Source organism: Strongylocentrotus purpuratus, unplaced genomic scaffold (genome assembly GCF_000002235.5).
Source record: "Strongylocentrotus purpuratus isolate Spur 01 unplaced genomic scaffold, Spur_5.0 spur5_scaffold_3, whole genome shotgun sequence".
Classification (NCBI taxonomy): Eukaryota; Metazoa; Echinodermata; class Echinoidea; order Camarodonta; family Strongylocentrotidae; genus Strongylocentrotus; species Strongylocentrotus purpuratus.
Genome location: NW_022145609.1, coordinates 2734214 through 2755194, shown reverse-complemented (window position 1 = coordinate 2755194; position 20981 = coordinate 2734214). Strand labels below are relative to the sequence as shown.

At 38.5% G+C, this 20981-nt stretch overlaps 1 protein-coding gene across 1 annotated transcript in view; it reads right to left on the bottom strand.

Moving 5' to 3' along the window:
- LOC100894030 overlaps positions 1 to 20981 on the bottom strand; it is a 34885-nt gene that overhangs the window by 9511 nt on the left and 4393 nt on the right. Inside the window, exons 2-3 of the mRNA XM_030996597.1 lie at positions 8502 to 8653; positions 990 to 1127 (exon numbers count right to left, since the gene is read on the bottom strand). Coding sequence (XP_030852457.1) covers positions 990 to 1127; positions 8502 to 8653 — 290 coding nt within the window. The remainder of the gene's footprint in view (positions 1 to 989; positions 1128 to 8501; positions 8654 to 20981) is intronic.

Sequence of the window (20981 nt, the reverse complement as noted above, 5' to 3'; positions counted from 1 at the left end):
AGGGACAGAAGAAATAATACGCTCCTGCCTGTCATCTTGTGAAACGGAGGGTAGAAAATAACACACCACAGCTCACAAAGCACTGTACGAAAATATTCTTCTTGGGTTACGAAGTGTAGGTTGTTTGCCAAAGTTCTAATGACAAGATAAATTTATTTTGAATAGTATGTTCAATCTATGTAGCGCATAACAATCAATATGTAATAAAGTAAGACTTTACTTATATAAATAGTTTACACAATTATAATTTGCTCTACGTAATAATTTGTCCAAAGTTGAAATTGATTGTTTTATTTAGTGCATTAAGTTACAATTTACATTTGACTTTAACCATTGACCTCTGACCTTAATGTTACCCTAGGTCATCGCAACAACATTATAGTTCAGTGGAAAGACATTCACATGTTAAGCACCTCTGATACTGCAAAAGCCGCAAGGTAATGAGTACTTGATTACCCAGTTACGGTTAGTATTCATGCAAAAATTCTCCACAAAAGATGATAAACTGACCGAAAGATCAGTATTGACAGTATGCATGTTGATAAAGAAAACAGTTTGTGACTTGCTTAGATATAGGCCCCTATAAAGGCCCGTATCTATGCCAGGCAGTTCTCAACCAACAGACAACTACAAACCAAGAACTATTGTCCCTTTCCTGCTCAAAGCGTTTATTTTCTTCCTTCAATCATGTGGGCCTAAATAATGTTAGGCATTTTTCGGGGGGGGGGGTGATTAATGGATGGTAATCGTCCTGTGTTTAATAATCGTCCAGAGGCAGTTTTTGTATGGGTATAAGTGTCGCATCAGGGTAGTTGTCCGGGTGTAGTACGCGGAATATTTGTCCGGGGGTGTTAATCAAAATTTGATTTGTCCGGCAGTGGTAGTCCATAGGTCAGTTGTCCTCGGGGTAGTTGTCCTAGGGTTAGTTTGTCCAATGGTAAATGTCCGGATGTGCTATTCTACTTGTCCTGGGATGTGATTATGCTTACCTATCGGGTGATCCATCGACTGTGATGAAAGCTTTTTGCTCTGTTCTGCTCTGTGCTGCTGCTTCTAAAATCAGTCTTCTCCTTCTTGCTCTCTCAGCTTCCACCTCGGAGGGGAGACGATTAAAAAACGCTGGTGTTCTGAAGAAATAAATGATGTTAAAAGAAGACCAAGATGATAATTACTCTTTTCGTATTGGCTCGACAATAATGGGACCTATACTTATACCATGTTATATGATTTACTTGTTTCGTATGGCACTAAGAAAATGCATAACTTACAAACATACACGTAATGGCTCTAGGTGAGAGAGGTGTCAATAGACCGGTTCGTAGTACGCACATGGTTCAGATGACCCCAACTATCAACAGATCTCTTTTTAAACATAGATAAATCCTTCTGTGTGCCTTTTGCAATTATCACAGCTAATGGCGGTGATTCGTTGTTTGCCCTCTTGACAGGATTACTTCCACCTGTGTTCAAGAGAATGTATCACAGGTGCATGCATGAATAATGATTACATAGCTTTCGTGATCATGTATCCAGTATTAGTCTCGGTATGTTTTACAATTTTTGTACAGGTGACCTTTATCTGCGCATGCGCAGATTGTATCTACGAATTGGTCTATTGGAACAGACATGGCGCACTACAAAATTTACGATCAATTGAACAATGAAACTGACTGCTCAACGAATGGATCTCATAAATAACTCAGCCTGAGGTAGCGAAATGAATTTTAGTAGCATGCAGACAAAAAAGTTCGAATCAAATGCTTCATAGGCTATGGAAGACAAAAACGCTTGGTATATTTTCTTCAAATGTTTTGGGTTTCGCATAGTATTTAAAATTATGATATTTGTATTGTTATTATAATGTGCTTGTTGTTGGTAATGGAAATGATTAAATGGTATTAATGAATGTGATACATCACTCAGAAAAAATATTTAGACACGCCATGTACACAAAAGACTATCAAAAACACATTTTCATTATGATTAAGAAAACACCTTCAATGAAACCTAGAACAATGACGAGATATCCATACACATAGCAAATTATGGGGGAGCGCAACATCATTATTTAACTAGATACGAAATTGTTTTTACAGGAAAGAGTGAAAAATCATTTTGATCGGATATAACGAGGCTTTATCAATTGATGCATTTGACAGCAACTCAATCAATTTGTTCCAATTTCGAGACGAATGTTTTTCACCTCTGTTGTTATACTAGAATAGCTTTTCTGTTATATTTCATACTTTCGCAATTTAATAGTTACTTCCCGATGAGTGATCGGGGCTCTTAATCTATGTTGACGGATAACGTTCTCATGCTCCTAGCGCTCCACCGCTCTTTCTTCTTCACGAAACATTGTTTTTTCTATTAAAGATACCGTAGCTGTGACGTCAAATCGTGATGAATAATTCAACAGGGGGATTGGACAGCCAAGGCCTTTCTGAGCACAAGTGGAGATACGATACTCACTCAACATGGAAAATAAGTCCCTATTGACGGAAATTGACGACGTTTCTACAGAATCAAAAAATGTTAACCCCTCATTTTGAAGAATTTGAAGAATTAATTCATTAACGTGATAGCTAAACGTGAGCGTTTTATATTTCCGTTCATGAAATAAAACACGCCTGGGGGAGGAAAGAAAAAGATAGTTAGCCAGAAACATCCGCCTAACCTGTGTTCGAGGATGAACTTGAATGGTTTTGGAAAGACGCATCGAGGAAGGCTATCGATATCAAGAAATTCGATACCTCATCGATGAGTTTCATATTTTAATCTATCGCTTTACTTGATGGGTAATATTTACGTTGTAATTAAACAAAATATATATCAAATTCTGATACCATAACTAACCGCATGAGTCTCGTTTGTAGCTCGATGAAATTACCATTTAACTGTATCGGTGCATTTCACTGTCAAGTAGGAATATCATCATTTTAGGAAAGGTTTACTTCTAGTATTCACGCTAACGTCCGTTTTTTCGCTCCCTCAGTCGAATAATAATTCTGTCAAATAGTGAAGAGCTTATATTATAAAGAGTGTATCTCAGACTCTTGACAGCCACAAATTGTCCAGCTGCAAACCCATCAGAGGACATCCAAAATGAAGATCCTGTCAGAGTCTTGTATTAATCCTTACAAATTGTAATCCCCTCCCTCTCTCTCTCTCTCTCTCTCTCTCTCTCTCTCTCTCTCTCTCTCTCTCTCATTCTCTCTCTCTCTTCTCTCTCTGTCTCTGTCTCTCTCTCTCTCTGTCTCTCTCATTCTCTCTCTCTCTCTCTCTCTCTCATTCTCCTTTCATCTATGAGATTGACCATGAATTCATATTTTACAGTGCACTCTGCAATCGATCGAAGTTAAAGTGCTGGAAAGGTCATGCAGGTCACAAATAGATTTGTCAAGTGTGTAGATTTTATGCTCTTGATAGCGATGGCAAAATAGATTACAATCGCTCTAGAACTCATGAATTCTAGGGAGAAATTCACATTTGGTATCTAAGTACATTCTGGCGACCAGATGGGATCCCTTTGTGGTACACCGTCAACTCGTTTGATACTGCATGTAGAAGCTATACACCCTTAAGATATAGCACCATAAAGTTATTATCATCACAATCCATATAATTATGTACACTTTAGGAAAAAGTGGGTGAATAATATTTCGTTTTTATTTTGGTTAGTGTAGTTATAATGATATTATTATTATCATTAGCATCATTGTCATTATTATTATTTTCATTTTCGAACCCCGGCCGCGTCATACCAAAAGACGTTAAAAGACGGGAGTTGCTGCTACCTTGTTTGGCGTTCAACAATAAGGGATAGAGCAACGTCGATCTGGCGCTGCTCATTGACTGCCGGGCTCACGATCAATTGGGCAAAAATAATTTCAATTTTTGGTTTAACTTAATAAAATTTGGAGAGGACTTTAAAAGATTATTATTATTATTATATCTAAGTTGACACTGGAATATGACAAACATTGCTTCAGCCCGCTCAAAAAGCCCTAATCCAAACTCACCAGCACCCAACCTCTGCGTCAGATACAGATGGACTGAAGGGGATGCTAGCGGTCGACATTTGAGAAAATCCGCATGAGCGAGAGAGAAAATATGCATGTGTGATGCGGTGCGTATGGGTGATGTACACCCGAGCATAAAATAGATTAACTTCTCCATAATTCACGATACCTCTAGGATGTCAGTTCAATCATGTGAAGGAGGAGATGAGAGAGGAGGTGAGGGGTAAACAGAATGCAGGTCAGGGGTGTGGCAAGATGGTAGGTGGGGATGGTAGAGGGGGCTTTCTCCTTCGCTACCCCCCCCCCTTTTTTTCAATGCAGCTAATGATATTATCTCTCTCGCTGTTACAATGAATCTACGATCCTCACAATTGTTATTTTGATTCATAATAACATTTTGAAAATGCGTGAAGATGGTAGGTGGGAATGTTGAAGGGGTTCTTATTTCGCTACTTCGCCCCCTACAAAATATGCAAGGACTGATTATCTCTCCCACTATCACAATGAATTAATGGTACTCGTCCTTTTGATTCATACAATCAGGCAATTCTTGTTCAAATAGTCTTCCGAAGTAGTATCTAAAGGCCCCCACAAACATTAAGACCCGCCCACGGCAGGATTTGAAAGAAATAACAACAATAGTGAATTTGATTTATTGTTTTATTTTCATATGACCGATGGAATCCTTATGACTATTTGATGATATCACAATTATATTAATGTTCTCAAACTATTGTCATGTATACTACGAGTAAAGTCAGTTGCGGTTTCAAATTGACAACGATGAGACACTATTTTCAGCACTTATAATACTTATACAATTATAAATCTGTTTCTGTGATTTGATAGTGTATAGTTTTGCCTTTCAGGATGGGTATGCAATATAAAAACGGGCCGGTGTAGATGTACTTTTATTGTCCATTCTCGTTAATTTATCTAAAACTAGTGTTGACAGTTAAGCAACTCTGCCTGCATGCACCAGGGACGAACATATTTTCTTCTGTATTAGTGTGATACATAATATTCATCAGTACATCACTATACACGATGAGTGACGGAAGCAGATAATTGTTTTATGATACGAATACATTATTAAATCACGCGTAATATTGCCTCCATCGTGATATATACGTGCTTATATAGTCTCGCTCACTATGGACCGTACTTTTAAGAGCATAAGGGGATACGTAATACATTCTAAGCTAGTTTTCATTCTATGAAGGATGAAATTGACATATATTCGTGATCACGTACGCCACTGTGTGCACGCTATTCCATTAGCGAGAAAATTCAACCAAGCATATAATTAAGCGGAATAATTTTGGCTGATATTTAACTTGTCAATATTTGTAATATAATTATAATTATCATCATCATCATAATAACATTATTATCATCATCGTCTCATCATTATCACAATAATAAATCATTTCAGTGGTTAAATCAATCATTAGCGTATCTTAAGCTGATTGAAGAACCAATTGTGAAGATAAAATATTGAATTGACTAACAATGTAAACCTTCTTTATTTCTAAGCGCCCTTTTAATGACCAGAAATACTTAAGTTCATTCGTATTTCCCACGTATCCTTCATAAACGTTTGAAGTATCTTTTCCTCCAATTACTCTCAGACTGTCTCTCCAAACTGAAGAGCTTTGACCTGAACCAGTACTCCATTGAATCAAGTGCTCATAATGAGAAATGCTATCCAATATGTAATATCTATTTTTGACCCAATTTGTTCGTTTCTAGCATCGTTTTTACTTTCTGTATTCTAAATTAGGGTTTTGAATTCTGTATGCAATACATTTGACTCAGAAACTGAAGTATGTCTGACTTTTACCGATCAAAATAGAAGCATTGCTCAACTGCGTGTACACTATGGCCTTGATAAACCGTTTGGTACAGCAAAACAAATTATATATTTATATAGAGCAAATGAGATGGCATTTTTAGTTCTTGGTTAATGTTTATCATTGGTACAATCATAGGCCAAATTTGTCGAATACAGACATTAATTATTATTATCCAGATCTAACCCAAAGGAAGCTTAAAGTCACAGGTATATACTTGACTTCTCTGTCCCTCTTTCTTCTCTCAGGTCTTTCGTTCTCTCACCCCCCCCCCCCCTCCCACCCCTATCTTTGCTCTTCCTTCCCCCTCTCTTCTCTCTCTCGCAATGTCTCTATATCCCTTTATTATTTTCCTTCCCTTCTCTTTCACCATCCCACTCTTCCTCCAATCCATTCGATTGCACAATCACACTTTACATTGTATTTTGACATATTTGTCGCCTGCACAATTCCATCTCTTAAGTCAAGAACATGAGGTACTCATGCATGAGCCTGAAATCAAATCGCTCTCTACCGCTGCCTCTTCTTACAATTCTAGAAATATTGTCTCCCTTTCTTTCTTACGATATTCATACGTCCCTGCAGAGAGCTTTTTCCGTGCTTGCAATACATAAAGAGAGGCATAGAATTACCCCTGTTCCGCATCTTCTTATTCTGGTCGCCGAAATGATATTAGAAATCAACCAGGCGAAAGAGGATTAAACCGTGTCATGAGACGCAGCTCATAGACTCACTTCAAGGCAAGTCTGATCATATCCGTTCGGCGAATTTTAATTCAATTTCACTAAATATTGTGGTCTATTAGACGATCACACTGACTATGCCGCAATTTATTCCACTTCACTGACTTAATCAATGTGTAAAAGCCATTTGCATTAGTCTTGATAATGATCTAGATCGTATTCAATAAACTAGATCAATGACCGAGATAATACTACATTGAGCAATGTTCGAAAGGAAGAATCTTTTGATGTGTACGCGTGGGTGTGAGACTATTTAGTAATAATTGGACTGAAGAAGGGATCGGTAGTATCTTCGGAGAAATATCGGTCTCGAAGGACACCGATGTTAATAATTGAAGATGGGGGGAATATGTGAATTAACGATATTCCTTGATCCCAAAATGCGACTAGAGGCAGACAGACAGACAGACATACAGACAACAGAAGAAGAAAGGAGAGACACTGAGAGTGAGGGAGAGAGAGAGAGAGAGAGAGAGAGAGAGAGAGAGAAAGAGAGAGAGAGAGAGAGAGACTGAGGGAGAGACAGAGAGACCGAGACAGAGACAGAGGAGAGATGGAGTTAAACACGAACACTAATATCGTCCTTTATAATCGTTGTGAAATGATTAGAAGAAGTGCTTGTTGTCAATAAAATATACTTCATGGAAAACCGATCATGTAAATTAATTATCGAGAAGGGGGAAACCCCACATCATACAGTAAGCGCTCTTATAACTTATAGGAAGCACGTACCAGTTACAGTATACAAAAAGATAGGGTGATCGGCAGAGGGTGGGGCGGTGCAATTTTTATTTCATGTTCTTAATTTCTCCCCTCTTTTTTCCTGTCGTCTTCTCCCCGCCTGCTCTTTATCACGTTACCTCTTATCATAACCTCTATCTATCCCTCTTTCATCTTGCATTCTCAATCCTTTCTCTTCCCGATGTCCCTTTTTGAACCAAAAATGCCCGTGCCCCCTCCCCCCCCCCCCCCAACACTGAATCATCAGCTAGTCAATATCCAAATGAAAAATCTCTCTGTCCAGTGATCACATGATTTTCCCGTCTTTTCAAACCGTGTCAATATATTGAGTGCATCTGCTTTCTTCTTCACCTTCCTCTTGCTAGTCAATCAATTTGAGCTTGACCCAGATATAATCAAAAGATGACCTTGTCGCAATACCATGAATAACCTACGAGGATTGTGTATTGAACCTAACTAAAGCACACGCAGTATCTCATATGAGTTATGTAGAATTAATTATATCATCATCATGATGACATCTGACATCCATGTACTATTACGAATACCAGAATGATATTGGGGGAAAAAATCACATAATAATAATTATAATATACACCTCAGGTTTTATTGCATACAAATTTATGATTTGAGCACTTCAATCACCTAGCCAGAATCAATGATATCAAATCAAATAAACTCAAATCATGTCATCATCTGCCTAGCACTTTAATCCAATAATATTATACAAATAATACACAGCAATGAGGGCAATAGTAAGAATTACCCATACAAGGTACAATTTTGGAACAGTCTAACACGCCCGAGGCGGTAGCCGAGGGTGATTGGACTGTTTCAAAGGTTCCGGGTGTGGGTAATTTTACTAGTGCTCGAACAAAAAGTTGTGTATTATTTGTTTTATAAGATTATGTTTTATTTGTTTTATAAAATGATGTTTTATAACATGATTTTACTAATAACCGTCCATTATAATTAGATAATGAACGGTCATTATCCAAATTACGCGTTAGGCAAAAAAATGCCTGATCACGTATACGCTTTCAACCAGTCATTTGATAAGGATCAAACGTCATCATCTTAAAAAATACCTTAACTCCGTATATAACTTAACGCCCTTCTTGCTCTCTCAGCACATGTCTTACCTGTTGAGACCTCTCTTGCCTTTGACGCAGTATTTGCAGAAGAAGATGACAGCGATGACCAATGCCAGACCCCCGGCTACTCCGGCTACTAGAATCACTATGGTCAGGTATGGGTTCTCGTGAAGGGCGTTTGTGAAGGAGCCAGTGCCACGCTGTTTAAAGAAAAAAAAGATATATCATTTTATTTATTTTGACATTAATAATTGTCAAGCCCAAGCACTTTAAACGAACTTTCATCAATTTTAATCTTGAAGTATTCTATTACATTTCCAACAATCTTGATTGTTTTTCGATTCGATAGTTTTCTTATATGTCAACGACTTACAAAGAGCTGGAGCACTCGCTACCAATACTAATTGATAATCTACTATGTCAGTGTAATCGGCTGAAATATTATACGAATCATGATCAGTTAAACGATCACTTCAAGCATTTTTTTTAAAACAATGATCCTCACAATTATGTGCATGCTTTTCCTGACAATGCCATACGTTACAAAAATGACTATAATCAGATACAAGCTTCGTAGTGGGAGTTCATTAACAAGCAAAGGTTATTGATTTTAGAGGTGTTTTAATGACACGTGTCAGCTCCAAGAGAGGGCCTTGAAACATACATTATACAGATTATTTGTTTATATCATTTCCTGTGAGATGTTCAGTAGTGTGGGTCCAAAGTAATCGAGCAGATAAAAAGAATTCGATCCACAATGTTGGAAGCCCTATTACTTCTCAGCCCTACGGAAAGTTGATTTCATATTCTAGTTTCATAGAGTGTACAGTTAGACATTGGACATCAACGACTGCGATCAGCATTATATAGTAGTCCTTTACGCCTGTTTCTTTGGTTGCTTTGTTTCGTTTTACCTGACTGCTAAGAAAGCAAGTGTTTGCTGGTAAATAAGCAAAGAGAGGACCGACTGTTTAAAGTCCTCTCCGAGGGAGGGGGGCACTAGCGCATCGATTTGGTTTCAAACCCGGGATCTCCAGGTTACGAGACCGCTGCTCTACCACTGAACCGACCACCACGCTTTATATCTCCTTGTTTATTTCACTTAAATTAAAAATATATTAACACAAGAAATGAATATGTCACCATGTTTTGCTATATACAGTCATGTACAAGGAAATGAATACTGACCATAAAATCATGAATTAAAAAAAGAACAAATGAAATGGATATGTCATCATAATACGTTAAAAATTGACAGAGGGAAAATGCAAGAAATCCGCACGACTATTAAATTCATTTTCTGTCAGTTTGATACTCCCAAACGGTCATTCACACTGTCACTTTAGTTTTCTCGGAAAAAGTTCATTTTCTACAATAGTCCCAGGCGCTTATAAATATGTATGTTGAGAGGGTCACTAGAGTCAAGATTCGTCAAGTATACCCGCTTTCAGGGAAGCTGAGCTTGTCAGTAAGGATATAACTCTATCTCTCCCTCCCTCTTTCTCACTCAGTCGTTAGTAGAAGATAGAGGAGGGAACTAGAAATTGTTACGTCACGTCCGTTTGAGTATAACTTACATGAATAACATAAATCATGTTTCGTATATACGGGCATCACGGAGGGCTATGACGTAAAAAAAAAAGACAACACAGACAAACAATATGAACTACTCTGTACAATATCTACGGACAACATTGTATCACAAAGGGGTGTATTATAGGTAATAAGAACGTGCTTTACAAATACAAATTGCAAATTCATCATTAATGGCTTAAGCAAACCTAATCCAAATAATAACAATACAATGAGGCAGCATGTTCAGTTTGGGAATGTCTGTTCTCGTAGATCCCATCTGCCTTGATAGTTATGGACTAGAAGAATATTTATGATATCAGAACAGAGTGAAAAGTATGGATTTAATGTATTCAAAGGATTTTACCGCGCATTCGGTAGTTGTACTGTGCTTAATCACTATAACGATATTAATTCTGTTTATTTCACGAATGATGGCAAACTTAAACAACATTTTCCATTCCTTATCCATACTCGACATAATAGAAATGGTATTACTGAATACATTTCCATGAATGTGATCGAACGTGCACGTTTTTTTGCTTTATTCAATATCTACACATTTCCTCAATTAATAAGTCTTCTAAAAAGCCGAGACGTGCCTGTATTATCATAACTCGGATGTCATGAAATATGACGTAATCAGTACAGTATACATCGGACACTGTATTTTCATGGGCATAATCAACGTGTCTCTATCCGTATCATGTTGATCTATTTTCATTTTCACTCTCATCCCTTCCCCATTTCCCTGTCTTTCAACCTCTCTCTCTATCTCTCTCTCGCTCTCTCGTCTTCATATTGTATTATATCTCCTTTAAATCATTTTTTTTCTTCAAAAATCATCTCCTTCCTTATTCGTGCTTTTATTTCACAACTTGCAATCAAAAGAAACCACAACCTCAGCAAAATTGTGTGTATGACCATTTCCCTTCAAATGACTTTTGTCTTTTTCATTTGCTGTGTTTCTGAACTTTTTTCTTTCTTGGATGCATTTCCAACCTAATCGCATGATTTACACACGTACACACGTTGTTATGACTTTCCATCCAATTCAGTACCCGGATATTCAGTAAATATTTAAGATGTATGAAGTCTTGATCACAAGCCTTAGGAAACGGAAGCCAAACGCACATGCTCCCATAAACGCTATTCATGTCTTCTAATTTGCACCAGGTTTTGTCAAAGGCTGGCTCTGACGTCAAAGGCGTGTTCGCGATCCTTGAGCAAATTGTGATTTATGATTCCAAGATTTCATTCGTCTTGGTAACATGATAAAACTTCTCTCAGCTAGAAGTAATCAGTTCAACTGTGTTGATGAAAACAAGAAGAACTCGCCGCCAACACGCAGCAAGATGGAATAAATTGTGGGTTGGGTGAACGTATCCCTTCTTCTTTAACAGGTGAGAATATTGACACCACCTTGATATGGATAACCTGAGTTACCACTGATATAGGGGTCCTTGCATGTCTTGAGAGAGAAAGCTCAATAGCGATTAAGCTTCGCGTTCTCTGGATACTTACCGTGACTTCTAGATAATCCCTTCAATGGGATAGCCATCTCAATAAGGGTGCACTTTTGGGATGGGGCAGATGAGAGGGGTGATTCATAAAATGCAAGATAGCAGAGATACAACATGTACCAAGTATTTGGGCCGAGACGGCATCAGATCGCTGTCCTCTTTTACCTTTCTTCTTCTTCTTCTTCTTCTTCTTCTTCTTCTTCTTCTTCTTCTTCTTCTTCTACTTCTACTTCTGCTTCTTCTTCTTCTTTTTCTTCTTCTTTTTCTTCCTCTTCTTATTCTTCTTATTCATCATCCTCCTCCTTCTTCTCCGTCTTCTCATTCTCCTTCTTCTGCCCTTTTTTAAATTTTCTTCGTTCCTTTCCCGTCTCTCTATTTCTTCTCATATCTATGTTTCTTTCCGCGATTTTCTTTCTCTAATTCTTCCGTCACTAGTGTGGGGTACCCCCATCCACCTATGATACTTTTGCATGTCGCCATTCCGATCGTTTTCCCCCGGAGGGGAGGGGAGGGGAGTGGTGTTTGGCTGATAACAGCTTCATATCTACCGCTGATGACAGTCTAACATCTACATTAGCGAACACCAGAGTGTGATTGATTTGAAGCAGAGAAAGCCTTTTTCTGAAAGACGTTCGATAATAAATCATCCAAATATTTATGCCACTAAAAATATCAAAGGTGGCAAGTACATAGTTCCAGAAAAATCGAGTTAAAATGTCAAAAAGAAATGCGTGAAGACTATAATTGTATGTGACCCTCACGATCAATGAATTATATGTATAGTACGGAGTATATTCAAATATACAAAAATCATCTACATTTTTCCCAGTGGAATTGAAAAACATAGTTGTCTTTGGCATAGGGTACTACATTAATAATTCAGTATCACACGTTTTGAATCAAAAGTGTGTCCCTGCGATTGCAACTCATTTGTACTTCTTTACCGAAGGGAAGAAAGGCAATAGGTGCAAAAGGTAGATATGGAAAGTTTTTGTGATCTAATTCCTTCACAACGTGTTTTATACTTACTCTCGATGATACTAATAAGGCTGTAGAATAACTTACCTCCTCACAACAATCGATCTGAGTGTCCTCCGATTCCATTTCATCAAGTAGTTTGGATGGAAGTAGTCAATGTTAAAGTTCTAATAGTGACGGTGGTGGTTGTCCGAGAGCTTTATACGCCAGTGACATACAACACCCAAAAACTTATTTCTTTCAAATTCCCTTAATGTTCAAAATAATCGATGCAAAGAATAGCATTACGTGGTGATTGTTTAGCAGAACTGAAAGCGTCCGACTCTCAGCACCCGTCTTAGTTGCTCGGAGTTGAATCTTTAGTTTTCAAGAATGCACTTCGCTCTTTCTTCGTGAAAGGATTATCTTGCGAATGGGTGAAAGTCTTAATAATCGTCATCCATCACTGAGTGGCATATTCCTCTATTTCAAGATAAATATATAGCAGAATAGAAATAGTCTCAACGTCTGGAAATTGGAAAAGTATATTGTTTCTGTGGTGAGAAGTTGTTTTTAGCAGCCTAGGTCATACGATATTGTTCTCGAAAAGAAGAAGTCGTATACATAAATCCTATCGATCTCCTCTCATGGACTAAACAATAGAAATAGAATTAAGTCCCACAGTGTGATCCTTCATGATGTCCTCAAGAAGCATCACAACAGGAAGGACATTCTATTCGTCGATTCAAGTTTGTTGAAGCACCACATGAATTCTATTTCCGACTTGGCAGAAGCAATGGCGGACTAAGTGACACGAAAAGAAGAAAGTGTGTAGATACAGCTGATAAACGCCAACAATAATATTGACCGGATGTCTCATGATCATATATTGACAAGCAACATCGATGAGTCATTATGGGCGTCAATGTGGACAACTGTCGATGGTCACTGTTTACACGGTGGTATCAGAGAATGAGATCAACAGACTAAACACCAAGCAGCCAAAGTGATCGAGGAGTGAATCTTCTACATTTCTCTCTCACTTTCTCCTCGAACCCTAGTCTCCTGCTTGAATACTTGATAAGCCTTGATGAAAAATTAATTGATGATTTGGGGTAGTTTTTGTTTGTGTATCCCTCTGCCCGTGGGCCCCCGCTAAGCTCCACGTAGGGAGTCCCAGTGCGCTTTCATTGGGATCTTCCTACGCTTCTATATAGAAGTGAACACAAAACATTGATGTGGGGGTAAGAGAACACCCAGAATGGGAATATGATTCCTTTTTAGAGTTACTTTCATTTGTCTCTGATACAGGGGCTTATTAACATTTGACATTTTCCCATGCTTCCAATGGAGAGAAAGGTTGCGGTAGAGCTTAGCCTCCGGTGGGTTCGATTAGCATTAGACTCATTACTAGTCACCTACCATACTCAAGTAAAAACGTTATGGGATTTAATGCGCAGACGGTTATACGTGCTCCCATCACGCACACATTGTTATGACGTCAATACAAGCCATGCATTGCCTTCCGAATGAGTACATGTGTGGGTGTGCGTGTATGTTGGTGTGTGTGCGTGTGTATTGTGTGTGAGTGTGCGTGTGTGTGAGAGAGGAGGAAATGGGGTCAAAATTAATAGGCGCAGAGTGCCTTTGATGATGTCTTAGTCACTCAGTGGATATTGATTATATAAGTGTATACATAACAAGAGAGAAATAATGAGAGAGGGGCGCAAAAGTTAGTAATAATAACTTCCTCTCAATTAGTGACTTTAAGTGTTTATTACACAAACACAGTTTATGTTTGATAATGCACCCAATGAAAGAAGTAAATTGTAAGAAGCACTTTATTGGAAAATAATGAAATACGAAACAATAAGTATCCGTATCATGACGAGTGCCCCCCCCCCCCCCATTCCAGGGGAAAACCCTTTCAAGCACTACACCCATCCCAGCCCCGAGAACCATGACATCTACCCTACGAAAACTAATTAGGGAATAAATAGATTATGATGTAGTTGTCCAGGGATATATGTCCTCTGGTAACTATAAAAGAGGGATTTTTACGATGGGTGGTTTCTCGGCGATAATAGTCGAAAGGGTATTTCTACAAAGGCCTATTTCTAACAAACCAAGTCAGCCATCGTCAAGCACGCACAACAAGAGCTCCACCAAAACATCGCTAGAAAAACCAAAAATTGTCTTCCAATAATAATAATAATGATAATGATATTGATAATAATGATAATGATAATAATAATACAATAATAAAAATTATAATAATAATGATAATAATAAAGATAATAATAATGAAATAATAATATTAATCATAATATTAATCATAATAAAAATAATGATAATAATGGTATTATAATAGTAATATGAAAGTAATAATTATGTGTACCCAGGGAAGACCCATCAGCACCAGCTGTTCTTTCTGAGGGCCATGCAATCACTACCCAAGAAAATGCTAGGTACCATTAGTGAGGAGTGGCACATGTGGACTTGTCTCTTTACAAAAGCAATTAGTGCCAGGCTGACATTCGAACCCATTAACCCTTGGATAAAGAGTCAAGTGAATGAACCACTACACCACAAGACCTCGGGATCTTGGTCATGAATAGGTAACATGTTCTTATAAAATTGTGTGAGGGTAGTAATTTTCGGTATTTTGCAAAAATATTTGTGTGTGGCATGCAATTGCTGATGTTTTTTGTTTTTTTTAGCCTGACTCCTAAAAATCGTGTGGTGTTTTTTTTTAATCATCGAGGGGACCGACGGCTTTAAGTCCTCTGCGAGGGACTTGGTAATTACATTCATTTCTTACCAAAGTCGTATCGACTTTGCTGATTCGCATCCGGGATCTCCCGGTTATGAGATTACTGCTCCACCACTGAGCCATCGCACCTCCATTCATTTTTATTTCTCAATGTTTATACTCTTGCTGTTATATAGAAATTCAAAAACCGGTGTGTGTAGTACAAAAACAAGGTTATAGCATCAAACGGACGTCGCTAACTGAAGTAATCAAAGAGTTTGGCCTATTTCATGTTTCAACTCGAAGGAGAAAACAAGTCTTGAATGATTCCGAACCACGTCAACCGACGAAGTCTTGCAAGATCGAGTACTCCTCTTTAAGAAGGAATTCATTACCCTACAAGTGAAATCTATACATTTCATTTCTTACAAAATTTGAACGGATTTTCTTTTTCCATGTTCATTACTCTTTTGCTTTGTTCCAAATAACCAGATTGTGATTGAAATGCGAGGGAGTGGGTGAAATTCACTATGGGTTAAAAGCAAGAATCCTACTTGTTCGTCTGATTTCCCACTGGAACTCTCAAATACATTAGAAGATTACAAGCTCATATCACTCATCCAAGATTTGATAGCAAGGCCTGACAACTTAATAATATGATGTATCTCCTTTAGTTACTCTCCGAATTTTCCGTATAAAAAAAAATCACTTATACAGTACGAGGAAAACAACTCAGACATATAGATACCATCTTGTTTATCTGTTTATGACAGAATAATTGTTACAATTACTGATAAAGATAATCTGATAATGGACAACAATTATTTTCATCATCAATCTTTTTAATTCCAACAATTTCACAAGAAAATGCTTAAGCTCTCGATTACAAAATGACCACGCTGAACGAGATCTTTCAAAATGAATTAGTGCATATATAGATATATGGGCTACGCTGTAACAAATTCAGAAGAAGGAATAACAAAGAAATTAGTGGTTCATTGTACGAATCAATTTATGTTCCCATAAATTCCATTTAAATTTGCAATAAAACAGTACCGTTCTGAACGTTCCCTCTACACCTACTAGAAATTAAATCACTGTAAAGTGAATTCTAATGACAGGAAAGTAACCATCTCTTCCAATATATTGTGTGCTGGTGAAGTTTACTCATTTCTTTTAAGTCCTGTTCATGTAAATTTTAGTCTTAAAGATTTGAAACTTTCCATTAACATTGTGATTTTCTCATCTGATATCAACATAATCTTTACCGTACTTGAACATTATAAGTTCATCCCTCTTGATCTATCGTCACCCCACATGACTTGTTGGAGACTCTTATGTGACATTAATTAAAAACATTGACCAGTCATCAATATATTATGAGAAAGGAGACAAATGAAGATAGGATGATAAACGAAAACGAAATTGTGCTTTGCAGAAATAAGAGTCAGAATATCTTTTCACTGAAAAGGCATTTTTCTACCATAAATTATTTTCTGTTACTCAATGTTCCTTTTTTCCGTTTTTAGTGTCAATGAAGCAATGTTTTTAAAAGAGGAACAACCTTACGTATAATCGATTTACTACTCATATTTACTGTTTTTACCAATAGGTTACAATTTCCTGGAGATTCTGGTTGTAACTTTCGTGAAAATAAATATCTTAAGACGGGTCGAACTTAATGAATACAATAAATGGAAGCCCATGTGGGTTGAATGACGCACTAAAAATGTTTTTTTAATGAAATTTGAAAAGATAAACGCAAAATTGCTAAAGTGGCCTTCCGCTCTGAAGAATCACTAGGCTCAATGATGCGGTGTTTGTCAAACTGGAAGACGCTTCGCCACGTATTATAAGTCATAAATAGACCCTTCTCATGCACGTCAGTAACGAAACTCACAGTTCGAGAATACAGGGTAAAGAATCGAAGAACATTCTGCTTCTCAGAATGGCGGGAGTTGCCATGACAACGTCTCATGGGAAACAACCGGTTAATTTCGTTTACCAGCCGACGGTCACTCAGACTACAGGTGAGGACTGGATCGAAAATCTATACTTTGAAAGTGCGATAACCGAGAACCTTTCGGGAAGTGTTCATGTTCTGTGCAATATATTATCCAATTTGCCAGTGAGGGACGACATTTCAACTGCTCGAGTATGAAGTAGAAGCTCCTTGAATGTGTACATGCTACAGACATATTTTCATTACTAAAGTTAAGAAATATCTTTTGGGCCCTTACTTAGCAACTTACATTCAGTCTTCCCTTTTCTTCAGCTGTCTTTTCTGTTCTTTTCTTTGCAATTTGTTTAAATTTAAATTATGAATCATATCATTTGCCTTCTCTTCTTAGCGACCTTAACTTTGATTTTTTTAAAATCTTTTTCTACTATATATCACTTTTACTAGATTGTTACTCATAATATGTGTTGTAAATATATGTATTTAATATGTGTTCTCATATCGATTTTTAACAGAAAATTGTACAATTCAGCTTCATGACTGCGAGACAGATTTTCAAGAAACATTATAATTATAACATTAAAGAAATATAATGAAATATATTCAAACCACATACGACTGAAGATTGCCAGGGGAGGCGTGTGAACTCTACTTAGTTACGAAATTTACAGTGACCTTTAGAAAAAAGATTGAGAAATAAATAAGATAAATCATCCAGGCGAGATGGTACGCATGGGTGATAATCGTAGGTACCTAGATCATATCATAATTCTCTCTCACCGTCTTGTGTAATGCGTTTAATTTAAATGAGGTATATTAACAAGATCCTCCACACGAGAATGACCTCATCAATACGGATACATCGCATAGTGAACCACTCACTTATAGTGCATCCACCTATCGATAATATTCTGTTTCATGTGAAAAAATAAACTTAAGACCGGCGTATCCAGCAAAGGGCAACCCCGGGAAACGCCCCTGTATACTCAAGGCATCGCCAGCATAGGGGAAGCCCAAGCAAATGTCCCTGTAGACTCAAGGCATCGCTAGCATAGGAGTAACCCCAGGAAACGCCCCTGTAGACTCAAGGCATCGCTAGCATAGGGGTAACCCCAGGAAACGCCCCTGTAGACTCAAGGCATCGCTAGCATAGGGGCAACCCAAGCAAATGCCCCTGTAGACTCAAGGCATCGCCAGCATAGGGGTAACCCCAGGAAACGCCCCTGTAGACTCAAGGCATCGCTAGCATAGGGGCAACCCAAGGATACGCCCTGCAAACTCAAGGCATCGCCAGCATAGGGGCAACCCCAGGAAACACCCCTGTAGACTCAAGGCATCGCTAGCATAGGGGCAACCCCGGGAAACACCCCTGTAGACTCAAGGCATCGCTAGCATAGGAGTAACCCCAGGAAACGCCCCTGTAGACTCAAGGCATCGCTAGCATAGGGGTAACCCCAGGAAACGCCCCTGTAGACTCAAGGCATCGCTAGCATAGGGGCAACCCAAGGATACGCCCTGCAAACTCAAGGCATCGCTAGCATAGGGAAACCCCAGGAAACGCCCCTGTAGACTCAAGGCATCGCCAGCATAGGGGCAACCCCAGGAAACACCCCTGTAGACTCAAGGCATCGCTAGCATAGGGGCAACCCCGGGAAACACCCCTGTAGACTCAAGGCATCGCTAGCATAGGAGTAACCCCAGGAAACGCCCCTGTAGACTCAAGGCATCGCTAGCATAGGGGTAACCCCAGGAAACGCCCCTGTAGACTCAAGGCATCGCTAGCATAGGGGCAACCCAAGGATACGCCCTGTAGACTCAAGGCATCGCCAGCATAGGGGCAACCCCAGCAAACGCCCTTGTAGACTCAAGGCATCGCCAGCATAGGGCAACCCCAGGAAACGCCCCTGTAGACTCAATGCATCGCCAGCATAGGGCAACCCCAGGAAACGCCCCTGTAGACTTAAGGCATCGCCAGCATAGGACAACCCCAGGAAATGCCCCTGTAGACTCAAGGCATCGAGAAAAAACCTAAATGCAGTTTAATGGCTTGAATACTTTTGACGTGTTTGTGGGTACATTCCCCCTTCGATCCTGAGCAAAATAGGAATACCTTAGTGAATGTACGAGCTGTGCCCCTCCCCCCCCCCCCCCCCTCCCCCACACACAGACATACACGGATTCCCTGCCTTGTAATGTCTGGTCTGAATAGGGCAATGAGAAGTTTACTGGGCTTCTTCCAAATTAAAAATGAAGCATTGCCAGGACCACTCACTTATCTTTTAAAAACCTTCAATGATAATTTTAGGTTCTTTTTAAAATCTGGTATAAATATTCCACTGCATCAATCGCTCACAGACTTGAGTTTCGAAATATTGTAAAACAATCATCACGAAATGATTTGTAAGACGATTATTTTCTTTCGTTGGTCTCTTTCTATTCCTGTCTTTTCTATATACGTCCGAAGCCAATCACAAAAGAAACGCAGCGCAAGTGTTTTCCTTGTGTTTTATGTTTTCTTTTAGGAAGAGTTCGCGCTAAGATAAGGCCATCATGGCCACTGAGTCGTCTTAATTAGTATTGTCCAGAGCAAACGGATGTGCGTCATTTAATGTTAAATAGTTTACATTTGGAGTCTGTCATGAAAAATATTTCACAACTACAGACGTCGGTGTTTCAAATTTGCCAAGGTGTCCAATGTCCCAACCTGTCCGTTTAATTGTGTTTGAACCTAAAAAGAATGAAGTTTTCGAAAAACTTCGAAGCAGATAACATCTGGGCTGTCCTCTTGTACATTTCCGTCACGATTTTCAAAAGGTCGCTACAACTCGTGATGAGAAATCTATACCATACAAGATTTTATATACGATGAACGATGGCAGTACATTGTATTATCAAAACCGTGTCTCTGTAAAACTGAGGTTCGAATATGCCTCCAAAACGGTGCAATAACAAAGGAGGTCGAATGTGAATCGTTTATACGATAAAAAGTCCACTTTTTGTGCCAAAATTACCCCTTTACATTGGCATAGGTAGTTTGAACATTTACCAGGGTGGTGCCATGCAATGTGTGTAAAGAAACGCTGTCCTTCTCGTCAAATGCGAGAACAGATTGATGAATAGTGAAGTTATATTTCATAAAACGATACTTGTTTCAAAATTAAATGGAATGTAAACGTGCCTCACAATATATCATATATAATTATAACAGATTTAATTGGGTCTTGTTTTCCTAGGGTAGTCACGTCAATCGAAATACTGCTCTTCATGCGACCCTACAATTATCATTACCTATTTAGACCTCGGTGGAGGGTGGTAAATGTGGATTAATATCTTGCCAAAAGACGTTAGTGCCGAGCTGGGCTTGGAACCCTCAACCCTAGGTTTGAGAGTCAAGTGAATGACCACGACACCTCCATAATGAGACAAGCTTGCAAAGCTTATTGCACCATAGGGGTCACATTCCATCTCGAGCATGGATATAACATTGCGACCAGGAGACTAACATGGCTGTTATACTAATGCATTATTGTGCTTTTAAAAATGAAATTTGGGTGTTTAGGGTGCAAAAAATAATGAGCTTCTATTTAGTCTCTATGGGTGGTATTCTCGAAAGCGGACTAACTTTAGTCCATCGTTTAATCCACCGACTAAGAATGGAATGCCAAGTGTACAAATTAACATTTTTTAGAATAATTTAATCTGTCACTAAATTAAAATGAAATGTAATAACATAACTAATAAACAACGATATAACTATGATAGAA